The following is a 13,265-nucleotide window of genomic DNA, read 5'->3' on the forward strand; positions in this document are numbered from 1 at the left end:
AATCGGGAGGGAGTGGACCTGGAACTTTGATATTTATGCTTCGTTTTGGAGAGCTTTGAAAAATGTCATTAGTGCTAGGTCAAGCTTTTTCTTTTACATTTTTGTATAAATTTAATGAAGGGCTATAATTTTCTATGTCTTTGCCAAGATTCCTTCCCCTTTTGTGTCATAAACATGCACACACAGGAAGGCCAATGAAAGAAACATGTCTTTCTAGTCACTTAAATTTTCTAGCTATTATATCAGTTGCCCTCCCATTTGTGAGATTATATGATGTTTATATAATTGTCTTCATTCCCAGCCTCCATGGTCTTTGAAGTTGAAGCATTATTTAATGCAGTAAACTGCATTTGGAGGCTTGGGGTAATTTAAGGAAGACAGGGAGAAAATCTGATTATGCAACATTTACTTCTAACTTGATAACTGTAGCTAGCTTAAATCCTGTCTTCAAAGGCAGGTACATTAAGGTGCAGCTGTGGTAGGTAATCAAGTAGTTCTTCTGTTTATGCTTTTTTGTGCCTTCTTTTATGTGAAAAAGTCAGCACAGTTTGTGCTTTGGATATGAACTTAAAAAGTTAATACTTAATTTGTGTGGATTACAAACTGTTTACATGAACATTCATAAAATAGGAAACTTCAGTTGGTGCAAGGATTTCCTTTTTGGTCCCTGTGAATGACTACTGATCTGGCATGTCTCAGTGTCCCTCCTTTTACCTCCGTGTTCATATACCATGACAGATTAACTTGTCCATGGACTGAGACCACTTGTTGTTCCCCCATTTGGACAGTGGATGTGTTCTCTCTCATTAGACGGTGGGCAGGCAGGAGGAGATAAGAAATATGCTACTGAGGCATTAAGGTGTCTGATAATGATGTTGGTGGTCGATTTTAACTCCAGTTGGGCTATAAGCATATCCTATTTTCATCTCTTGAGCACTATAATTCTATGCATATAGCACTGGGATGGTCTACATCTGTGGTGTCTTGAGTTCTTTCTACCCCCATGGTCATCGCCATAGCGCAGATGAGTGAGTACCATTCCAGGATAATTGAGACAAATGCTGACCTTTGTATAACATGCTTTCCAGTCCCTCTGAGGTAATGGAATGCCTACAAAACAGGAATTCTTGACACTGTAGACAGAAACTGTAGCTGCAACACATTAAGCCAAAGTTAAAACAGTGGCTTTTATTTTACTTGCTACTGGTGAAACGTAGGACTGTTCGTCTGCCTGAAAAGGGAAGACATTGTTTGTGGCCAGCACAAAACTTTTTTTTTCACTATGGCAGAGGTAAAAGTTCATAACTGAGTAAAGACAGCATTTGAGAACAGAGCAATGGGAATAAAATCCACAAAGCTCTACAATGCTGATAACCTGATACAAAGTGAAGTGATAGGGCATTCTATGGGGAGCATGTTAGAGGTAGCTCTCACTTTTGCTGTTCAGTGAAGTATGCCTAGTTGGACTCTCAGCATAATGGCAAAAAATTAATATTTTTCAGCAGAATAACTATACACATCATTACCACTGGGTTAGTGGAGTTTGTGTTTGGTTCAATATACGAGACAGGGTAGCATATGGATAAACGGGTGTCCAAACAGATCGCCAAGTTTGTCATTTCATGGGATAAGTAAAATATTCCATTCATGACTTTAAACAAGATAAATAGGACTTTCTAGCCATCAGCAGGATGGCCAAGGGGTTTTCAATTTACTTTACCCATTGCTGATATGAGGAAGGGATAGAAAAGGTACTGTGCTTGCTATTAGGATGAGTGAGGTGTTAGCTTAGGGACACAATATTGACAGGAAACAGTGAGCATGAGGAGCCCAGTTGCTGATAAGAGTAGGGAAGCCAAGGGATCCAGCCCATTTAGGGATGTGCGGAAGTCTGGGGAGATCTGCTGCCAGGCTGGAAAAGGTACACCAACCATTGTTAGGTTTGGGAGGGCATGGTCACTGAGTATTGTGTCAGGATTTGGGCGGCTGTCATTTGTTGCAGGTGTGTGTGAAATTTGCATGGAGAGCTTCAGTGTTAGGTGGGAGGTTGCATTTTTGGCAGAATACCCCATATTATTAGCATACTCCAGTGGTGGTTGAGTCTTTGACTGACACATTTCCAGCTGAGGTTTGGATAGGCTGGGTGTCTCTCATGACTTTAACAATATAATACAAAGCTACTTCCCTAATAGAATTATATGCTCTGGAGAAAAATCACTATAACTAAATTCTCTAATACTGCAGGTGAATGTATATTCAAGTAATGTAGCTAAACTATGGATCCACATCCCACTACCACTGAAACCCATTAGAATGCAAATTTATTTAAAAATGGTACTAAACATTCACCTGTCAAATCAGTGGATTTGCACCTCTATATCTTCAGGATAAATGCCTTTGTCATCTTGAGCTTGCCATATCATCAAACTATTTCTGTTCTGTGAGAATCCTGTGCCTCACAACCAGTTTTTACTAATACCTGAATAATTTTACTAGCATCTCTCAGTCATATACATAATTTTTGGCACTGCTCTCCCCAACCTCTTTACTTCTAATGTAAAGCTTATGATAGCAACATGTATATGTAGGTTTACCTTTAAAATATTGGGGCTGACTTGTGCGATGCACATGTGTAAAAGTATCTTTTCAAAAATGCGTATTAGCGAAATAAAAATGCCAAATTCACAACAGCGAATGCTACTATGCATTTGCTGTTATGAATCTGGCATTGTGAGTGGAGATAGCACTATAGTGGGGAACAGGAAATGCAACCTTTCCCTCACTGTAGTACAATCTCTGAGTTAGTATATGTAAGTAGGATGGGGTGTAGGGGGTGCAGGGGGGGCTTGCCCCCTTGCAAAATGTTTGTAGCAAAAACATGGAAATGAGGTAGTTTCACTCAAAGTCGATATTCCCTGAGTGCCAACTTTCTTTAAGTACCAGGCTCGCAATTCTGAGCATTCGACATTGCCGTTTCCGATATTTCAAGTCGGGTAAGTAAATAGTCACACAAGTGTGTTGTGACACTTTAAAGGTAAACTGTGTGTGTATATGTGTGTGTGTGTGTGTGTGTGTGTGTGTGTGTGTGTGTGTGTGTGTGTGTGTCTGTGTGTGTGTGTCTGTGTGTGTGTGTCTGTGTGTGTGTGTGCATGTGGATATATGTCAATTGATCAAGTTTTCAGAAACTTGAAGTTTATATCGGCAAGACGATATGATCAAACTTCTGAAAACTCGGAGCTTTTGAATGGAGATTACAGTACAGTGAGGATCAGGAAATTTACCATTTTCATCAATGTAGTGTGATCTCAGCGTTGATATATATAATTTGCAGGGAGTGTGGGGGGCTCGCCCCCTGCAAAAACATAAAAAAAGATTTTTGTGTTTAATGTTTGAGTTTTTGGAAATTTGATCATATCATCTTGCTGATATGAATTTTGAGTTTCTGAAAACTCCATCAACTGACATAGACCCGTGTATACATATATATGGATATATATCTTTATTGGTATGTAATCTATGAACCTGCTTTATACTCCACTACTTAACTACAATATTAACAATTTTTTCCCTACCTAATTCCTTCTGTCACCTTCACCTTTATTTCTTTGAATTTCAAAGCACTAAACACATGGTATGTTATCTCTTCGACAGACCCACTAATGCACCTTTTCAAATGCTCAGTGTTCATCTACTAATGCCCAAGTATAATTTGTACTGTAATAGTTATCTTTATTTCATATGAATGTAATCTAATCAGCAAATGTATGTGCGATTCTTAGTATGTGTTACTTAATGTATATTTGAGTTTATTACTAAATGTCTGTTTTAAGATGTTTATGCATAATATTTATTTGTCTTTGTTGACTGGGAAAAGTCCAATATGTTTGAGGTTTTCTTCCTAAGCTTCCACTGAAAAGGGTTTTAGAAACTTATTCAGATAAACCTGGTAAATAAAAGCAAAACAAAAAAGTAAATAAATAAAACAAAATTTCCTGGAAATTCCTTATGGTAAGGGAATTATGAATTCCAAACAACATTTATATTTGGCCTTACCATGTGCTTTTACTATTTTCAGTTTGCTGATAGTTCTCCATGTCCCTTCATATGATTCTTCTGCAACAGTGCTTCAAGGTTTGACACTTTTTTTATGCTTTTCTTAAGTGGGCAAGCCCACTGGACACAAGTGACTCTTTTCTGGGAGCACTGTCCAATTAAGTGATTTGCTCAGAGTTACATAATGGTTAAATGGAAGTGGAAGGAATCAAACCATGTAGCTTGCCTACAGGACACAATTCATTAACAGGTCAAACAAACTTCAGTCCTCTGTGCTAAATTCCAGACTCTTCATTTATTCATTTATCTGGATTTCTAAATATTTTTATAAACTTGTTTTGTTTAACACCATACTGGATTTGAAATTCTTTCCAAAATATCCCAGTAAGTGCTTTGCATGGTTATTTCTAGCGGTCTTATGCAAGCTAAGACCATTTTTTCATTCACAGTGCCTGATATGTTTGTGGGATGCTGAAGTAAGGACTTTACATTAGAAGGGAAATCAGAAGAGATGATTTATGTGGATTTTTTTTTGTTAAGTTTACTGTATAACCCCCCTCCCCCTCTCTACTATATTCCCTCCATCCCTTGCTTCTGCCTTCCTGCTAGTCCTTCCCTCTCCTTCCTCATACCTGTCTCCCGCCCCCAGAACTATTATAGCTATGCCACCACCTGTGGCGCCATTTTCAAAAGCCCTTTCTTGCCCTCTCCACCCCTGTACGGCCCTAGGCTGCTAGCTCCGTTCATTGGCAAGTGTTTATTTGAATTGTAACTTCTGAATATGCTTGTACCTTAATTGCTGCCAAATGTTTGCTTATACAACTGTACACCTTTATAATTGATGATTATAAATGTTCCTAATATTCGCAGCCTAATGGATTGTTATTAGCGGCTGGTTCACAAAGCCCTGGTCTAGTGCGGTCTTTGTGCCTGCCCTTATAGTGAAGGCTTTTACAGTGCATGCTTTGAATACAGCCTCTTGAATGCTTATTATGTTGTTTTAGCCGTAGGCTGTTACCACAAGGTGTTGTTGCTTGCTAGCATGTAGTACCGATGGCTCACAGATTTAACAGGGAAACAAACTGCCTGCAGTACATAGTAAGCAGGGAGCACGCTGCATATATGTCAAGGAGTGAAAGTGGTTTGAGTTTCTCACCCTCACCAGTGATTGTTACACTCTGCACGGTAAGTACTTAACTTTGGGCAATGAGTGCATAACAGGGCTAAACAGCTGACCTCAGTATGTGTACCCTCCCTCCTATGTTTCCTCTTGCTTGTGTTTCATGGCAGGTTTGTTGGTAATATAGCAGCTTGTTAAAGGTGTTTTTGGTGCCTTGTTTGTTTGCATTGTAGCAGCTTGCTAAAGGCATTCCAGGTGCCTTGTTAATGTTGAGTAGTAGCTAAGCAGCTGCTGGTAGCTTCATAGCTGCATTTGTCCTTGTCTCTTGCCAAACCTCATGGAACTAGTATTTTCGGCTTAATGCTATAAACAAATAACAGCTATCTGCCCATGCTCGAGTAGTAGATAAGCAGCTGCTGGTAGCTTAATAGCTGCATTTGTCTCTGTCTCTGTTAGCCGAACCTCATGAAACCGGCAATTCCAGCTTAGTGCTATAAAATATAACAGCTCTGCTCGGGCGAGGTAGCTACAGGACAGCTAATCCTAGGCATCTGGCAGAGTGTACAAGCCCGAAGGCATACCTTTCAGGGCATTTAACCTCCTCCAAGGTGTAAACACCTTACTGCTTGTTATGTATATGCTGTGGATGTTCTGAAACCGGTAAAACTCATTGCTGTACAATAATTGACCTGCTATCCACTTGTACATGAGCGCTGCTGCAATAGGAATGTGTTTTCTTTGCAATGCCACCTAAAGTGTAAATGTTTTTTGCTATCCGCTCATACATGAGCACTGCTGTAGTAGGACTGTGTTTGCTTTACATTACCACTTACAGTGTAAATGTTTTTTGCTGCCAATGTGTACTGTATTCATCTGCCTGTCTACTAACATGGATAAATCTGCTTTACATGCCTAATTTGACCTGTTCCTCCCCACCTCTAGTGTCTGCATGCTCTCTCCTCCACTACAAACCCTTCACTAGGTTACCCGCCATCTTTCCACACAGTGTCATTCTTTCTTAAAGTGTATTTTACCTATGCTAGTATTATAAATATTGTTTTTAGTTGCAAGGTCTTACCTATCCGTTCCTTTTCTCTACAGCTCAAACACAGCAGTGTTATCCCTGTGTCTCTCTCTATTCTACTAAACCCCAGGTGTCCAGCCTCTGAATTTGTACTACCTGAAAGGAGTCACAACAGTGCTTCCTACCCACATCAGCCGACCCACTACCTTGGATTGTTTAAAGTGTATGTAACCCTGTACTATGAACTACTGTCCCTGTAAAGCTGTGTCTAAATACTATTACACTTTACCAAGCGTACACTCGCTAGCAGCGTAATACAGCCTCATACTCCCCTAACTGCTCCTATCCCATTCCCTAGTCTGGCCGTCCATATCCTATAGCCTGCTCTTAGACCAGCCACTTGGTGGCAGCATACTCCCCTGCTGGCCGTTCACCACAGTTAACATTTCTTGCACCCCATTATTGAGGTATCACTTAGATCAAGCCTAGCCAAAGTTAGCCTAGAACTCTGTCTCTATCAGAGTACCCAATGTGAGGTACCTTACCCCAGTGACTTCTTGCTCGTCTCTCTATCTACATACATAAGGCCCCATCTCATTCCCCTGTTGCCCAGCTTACCTCTAACTGTTCCCTGCTCACTGATTGTTTCTTGCTGGTGTCCTTCATCCCATTTGGTTCTATCTGCTCAGTTTGCCCTGCAGGCTCACTCTGCTCCCCTACCCTACCCTGCCCCCAATTCTCACCCGCCCCCACTACTCCTACACTTATAGCTACCTCTGGTCTCCCCCCCCCCCCATCAGCCAATCAGGATACTTCTCTTCACTATCCCCTCCCTTCCTCCAATACTTAATCCCCCCTCCCCCATTCCAACCCACTAAGTCCCATAGTCATTACTATACTCCTCCTTGCTACCATCTCATAACCCCCTCTATTCCTACTTCCTCCTCCACACATACCTTCCAACCATTCACATATATCTAAACACACCATGTCTCCCCCACTGTCTCAAATCCTTCTCTCTCTCACCATACTTCTTCTAATACACCTATACCATGCTACCTCTTATTCCTCTCACAAACTATCCCCTTCCTTCCTTCTTTTATTCCTATCCCCCCACCCTGTCCACAAACTCCCATCCTCACCCCTCCAGATCCCACTTTTACACCATATCCTCCTCTCTATTGCTACCAAACCTACTTCACTACATCAAACTAAAACCGTTTCACTTCCCAATAAAGCGCCAAATACCTAAAGCTATACTAAATGTACCACAAAACTCAGAATAAACCCCAACCCCTTCTCCCTTTCCCTTTTAACTACCCAAGCTTAGCTGGTGACATACACCCAAACCCATGCCCTACTTCTAGCAGCAGTCTAACTACCCTTATTGCTACCAATATTACCAACTCTAAATTTCTCAAATTCATAGCCATCAATGCCCAGAGCCTAAAAAACAAAATAGCCCAGTTCCATGCCTGGCTATGCCATACCCTTTCTGACATAGTAGCTGTCTCAGAGACATGGCTAAAACCCAATATTTCTGACTTAGAAGTCCTTCCCCCTGGATACTGTGCCCTCAGGAATGACCGCCTACATAGAAAAGGTTGAGGGGTAGCATTAATTTACTCTAGCCTACTCTCCCTCACTCCCTGTCAAAACCCTATTCCTCAATTCAACAATGCCAAACTAGTCACAGGAATTCTTTAAATAAATAACTATAAAAGTATTTGCATTATAGCCCTCTACATCCCTCCTGGGAATAATACCTCTACACTCGAAGACATTCTACTATGGGCTTCTACCAATATCGAACTTGAGACATACATCCTAGAAGATGTAAACATTGACTGGAACAAAATTAATAACAATAATCCCTCCATCACAATCAACCTATTTAATTTTAGTCACCTTACAAATACCATTACCAGACCCAATAAAAAGAGTCCCCAGGCACCATACTTTGACTGGATCCTAGTCTCTCATCCAAATAAAATCTCCTATATTGGCACCTTACCAGACTCCATTAGTGAACATTTGCCAGCTTTCATCCATAGAGCAACCCCCACCACTCCTCACCAACACCAATATACCCACATACGAAACCTCACAAACTTTAATCCCACAAACTTCTCTAATTCTCTCAAACTAATAAACTGGAACAATCTAAAAACTCTTCCTCTCGACCATGCCATTGAATTCTTCAACTCTACCTTCTTAGATACCCTCAACTCCCCCAGAACAAAACGTATAAAAACCAATTCAGCCCCTTGGCTTACTAAAGACACCAAAATACTTATGCAATAAAGAGACAAGACCTGGAAAATTTACCAACGCAGTAAGCACTCTGACACCCTTCTAAAATATAAACAATTCCGTAACCTAGCCAAAAAACATGTTATACAGGATAAAAAAAATCATACTATACCAAACTACAATCAAACCACTCCAAAACTCCCAAAAAACTCTGGAATTCCATCAACTCTCTCCTCCACCCAGGTACCAAGACAAATCCTTGACCTGACACTACTAAGTCTGACCCAGAAATAGCTATACTATTCAACTCCTTCTTTATTAACTCTATAGCAGAACTCACCAAGATCTTCCCAAACAACAGCTCACCCCCTCCCCAACCAACCACCCCTATCTCTCCTCTCATCTTTCATCTCAAACCCATCTCCACCTCATACATACAAAAACTCTTCTCTAAGTTTAAGCCTTGCTCCAATGCCCCTGACAACATGCCCTCACTCTTTCTAAAACTTGCAGCAGACGGAATCACCATCCCCATTAGCATTCTCATTAACAGATCCATACAAGAATCTTATGTCCCCAAACTATGGCATGCAGCCTTTATCTTACCCCTCCACAAAGAAGGCAAAAATCATGGCATCTCCAACTTCTGGCCCATAGCCATTCTCTGTCCTATTTCAAAGATACTAGAAAAATGCATCCACCTCCAGCTCATGCCTTTCTTTATAAACAATCAACTCCTCACCCCAACTCAACATGGATTCCGTCCCGGCCACAGCACAATAACTGCTCTTCTCTCATTCCTAGACATAGCAAACCACGTCCGTGACTCTGGAGAACTCGTATCCACAGTCCTTCTTGACCTCTCCAAGGCCTTTGATACTGTCTCCCATTCCCACCTCCTAAACCACATTTCCCATCTTAATCTCTCACACAGTACCCTCAACTGGTTCAGCAGCTATCTCTCTGGTCAATCTCAGGCCATGAAATGGAAAACAGGCACCTCAACTTTCCTTCCAACCCCAACCGGAGTACCCCAGGGTTCCATTCTCGGTCCAATACTCTTCAATATCTTTAGTAATGAATTCCATGCAGCCGTTCCTAACACTAAGATAGTTCAATATGCAGACGACTTAACTTTACTCTGCTGTGCTGCTAACCTCCTTGAACTTCAAACAAAAACTCAGACTGCTTTTTCTACTACTAAGAACTGGATGCGTCATAACCACCTCTCTCTAAATGCCATCAAATCCAAAATTCTGCTATTCTCTCCATCTAAATCCTTCCCTCTTGACAAAACCTCCTTTAATATTCTCAGTCATGCCAACTCCACTATAGAAGTTGTTCCTTTTGCTAAACTTCTAGGGGTTACTATTGATGAACACCTAAAATTTGATACCCATATTCAACAAAATATTAAGAAAACACATCAAAAACTTGGCATGCTGTATAGAAACTCTCACTTTCTATCCCCTTCTATAAGACAGACCCTTGCTACTACCTACTTACTACCATCTCTGATGTATGGTGCCCCCCTATTAACCAACCTATCTTCCTCTATCTCTTCTAATTTGGAAACATGTTACAGCAAAATCTCAAAGTTTGTCACCAAGTCCAAATACACTACCTACCACTGCATACCTCTCCACCAGCTGCAATGGCTAGAACTTCCAAACTACCTGGACTACCTCCAACTCACTATAGCACACAAGCTTATTTTCAAGTCTACTAGGTGCCCTGTGCTAACAAATGTCTTACCACTATACACCCCTAATAAAACTCTAAGATCTGCCCACCACAATTTAATTTCTGTACACAAACCAAATCGTTCCCCAGGTCACCTTCTTCTATCCTTTTCCTTAGACAAAAATGGAACTCTCTCCCTCCTTCTCTAAGGATTTCTGAAAACCTTGATAATTTCAAAACCCAGCTCCAGTCTTATCTCTCCAATAACAAGAAATGCAATTGTACTCTACCTACCTAATCCTGCCTAACACATGCATATATCCATGCAAGTAAAGTTTCTTCCCACCTTACCAAATATGTGATCCTTCTTATCTTCTGTTCTCCTACAATTGTGACTTTATTATCCACCTCAGATGTTTTAAAACCTCAATACTTGATGATTATGCACTACTGTTCTCTAATGTACAACCTGTAAATATGCATTGTATATTATACTATGTTGCTATTTTACTTATGATTACCTTGTAACATGTACTACTTTTTATCATTATAATGTCTACTTTGTTTTATGGATCTTTTCTCCCCAGGCCTCCACTGAAAACGGGCTACTTGAGCCCAGTGGACCTCCCAGGTCATCAAACTGGAAATAAATAAATATTGAGTCTATATCATAGACCATTGCTAATAAAATGAGTAGATTGTTTTCTGGTTTCTTTATTCTGCAGTTCAGGACATCTTTGCATTTGTAATTAATTTATTTTATTAAAAACTTTCTTTTTGTGTTTTAGAACTCCAGATCACACAAAATTTGTGGGAAGTTTCAAAACTAAACAAGATTTCATTGATTTGGTTGAGGTGATCTATCGTGGTGCAATGCGTGGAAAATTGATAGTACGGAGTCCTATTGATCCAAAGAACATTGCAAAATATGATCTTCTTTACCAAGGAATTTAAAGTATAATTTTACAGACATTAAAGTATGTGGTCTCTGAACATGAGCTGTGTCAGTCATTTGCAGTGTTATTTTGATATCTAAGCTGCAGGTAGAGTTTTAAAGTAGTGCAGTAGTATCTCTACCAATGTCAGTATTTCACTGACAGGCTGCCATTGTCTGTGTTACAGCATTGTCTCTTTGTGTTCTCTCCTCTTAATTTATAAGCATTAGTCCAGAAACATTCTTACCTGTTTCATCATGTAGTATTATTTTGATTAATCAAATTATTACCGATAACAAATGGGAAAAAACTGTTATGAAGCTGAAGTTAATACTCATTTGTTAATGAAATAAAGGATTGAACTTTAAATATACTGCTGCAATATGAAGAAAACAAGTCTGGTGTATTTGAAAACTGCTGCAGTCATACGGCTACCTTCTGATGTTCATCATGTTTCACTGTTGCAGTCATCACCTGTGGGTTATCCTTGCTGTGGTAGCTCTCGGCCGGCCCAAATACCAGAGTCAGTGTTTTTCTGCATCAGCTACTGATGCTTGCTGCCTGACTTCAGGTCATCAGTGGTATAAAGGAAGTCAGCCAACACCATTACATCAGTCTTTCTTGCCATGGAGCCCGTATCAGAAGGAGTTCGCAAGTGTGCTGGCCGGTCACTACCAGAGTTTGAATTACAGCTGGAAAAGTCTAAAGCTAAGTACCCCATTGGGGATCCTTTTTTTGTTGCACTAACTGATGTCAAAAAAAGTTAATTGTCTCACCTGTGGAAAGCAAATACCACACCGAGACTTCCATTCACACTGCTTCACTTGTTTAGGCCCAGATCACAAAGTCCCCTGTTGCTGGTTCTGTGCCCTCTTTAACTCGAGAACCATTTGTCGTAGAGCTCTTATTGTAGCCAGGTATTTTTGTCTTCTGTCTTCACATTCTGAAATGACGTCTGTCAGCCAACAATCCATAGACATTCAGAAAAAACATAAGGATAAATGTAGAGACAGACCACACAAGGCTAAGTCTTCTGACGACTCTACCGCTAAGCAGATCGTCAGTTCTCTAGAATTCAGTGAACCGCCTTTGCAGCCCCTGATGCCCAGTTTGATACCTTTGCAGGCCTCTACTGAGACCCTTTCGGAGTCCGGTATGCCGCAGAAATCTTCTTCATCTTCCAAGCCTTTGGTTGTCTCTGCCTTGGTTGGGTCTGGAGCTGCGACGTAGGCAGCAGCTTCTAAGGAGTTTTTTTCACACTACTGAATCTAGACAAAAACCGTCATCTTCTCCTCTGACTACCGTATTTCTCAGACCGATGGATACTCTTAGGGCTAGAGGCAAGGTCACTCCTAGGAAAACTACGTCTAGCTGCCATTTTACTCCTGCTCCACCACCCCAAGCTCAAATGTTTAAAATGGCAGATTATCTTATCGCCCTTATCAGGGGTAGTCCGGCCACACCTTCTAAAAGGAAAAGAGACCTTTCTCCTGAAATACTGACAGAACAGGATTCTGAGGAGTCTGATTATTCAGATTTTGAAGAGGAACAACAACCTCTGACTGCTTATGAGGATTCAGATGCAGAGGAATCCATTCCTTCTGCCTCCCCACCAGAAGATATTTCCTTTGAGGAAACCCTTCACTCCGTCAGGGAACATTTCCACTGGGAATCCCAGGACTTCCCTCAGTCTAAGAAAAGACTAAGAGAGTTTCTAGACCTGCCCCAGCACAGACCCTTGGTCATCCCTCCAATCTTAGAGGTGGTTGATGATGTCTTCCATGAATCCAGCTTAACTCCTGACGCCCTCCCACCTGCTCCCAGAAAACCTGACCGGTATTACAGAATACCGGATTCTCACAAATACCTGTACAGAACTCCTGCTGCAGACCTGGAGGTCATTACACATGGACCAAAAGGAGCCAAGGCTATTTCTGCAAAGAATCCTATTCCTTCTGACAAGGACTCCAGAGCTCTGGACAGATAAAAAAAGTATACACCTCTGCAACCAAGTATACACCTCTGCAACCTTGGCTATCAGAGCACTCAACTGTCAGTTCCACATGTTAAAATGTCAACAACACACTTTGGAACTATTAAAACAAAAGATTTAAACCTTTCCTGACTTTGCCAATTTGAAAGAGTTAGCAGATTTACTGCACTCTACTTGTCAAGTGGCTAAACACTCATTACACTA

The 13,265-nt window shown here is 40.9% G+C and overlaps 1 protein-coding gene across 1 annotated transcript in view; it reads left to right on the forward strand.

Annotated features, from left to right (window-relative positions):
* The window catches only part of TXNL4B (thioredoxin like 4B), a 182,372-nt gene extending 171,246 nt beyond the window's left edge, over nt 1-11,126 (forward strand). Inside the window, exon 3 of the mRNA XM_044071597.1 lies at nt 10,922-11,126. Within this exon, the coding sequence (XP_043927532.1) occupies nt 10,922-11,087 (166 nt within the window). The 3' untranslated portion in view covers nt 11,088-11,126. The remainder of the gene's footprint in view (nt 1-10,921) is intronic.
* Nucleotides 11,127-13,265: the final 2,139 nt, after the last annotated feature.

The sequence above is a fragment of the Protopterus annectens genome, chromosome 5.part0, assembly GCF_019279795.1.
Source record: "Protopterus annectens isolate FY-2018-M chromosome 5.part0, PAN1.0, whole genome shotgun sequence".
NCBI classification, from domain to species: Eukaryota; Metazoa; Chordata; order Ceratodontiformes; family Protopteridae; genus Protopterus; species Protopterus annectens.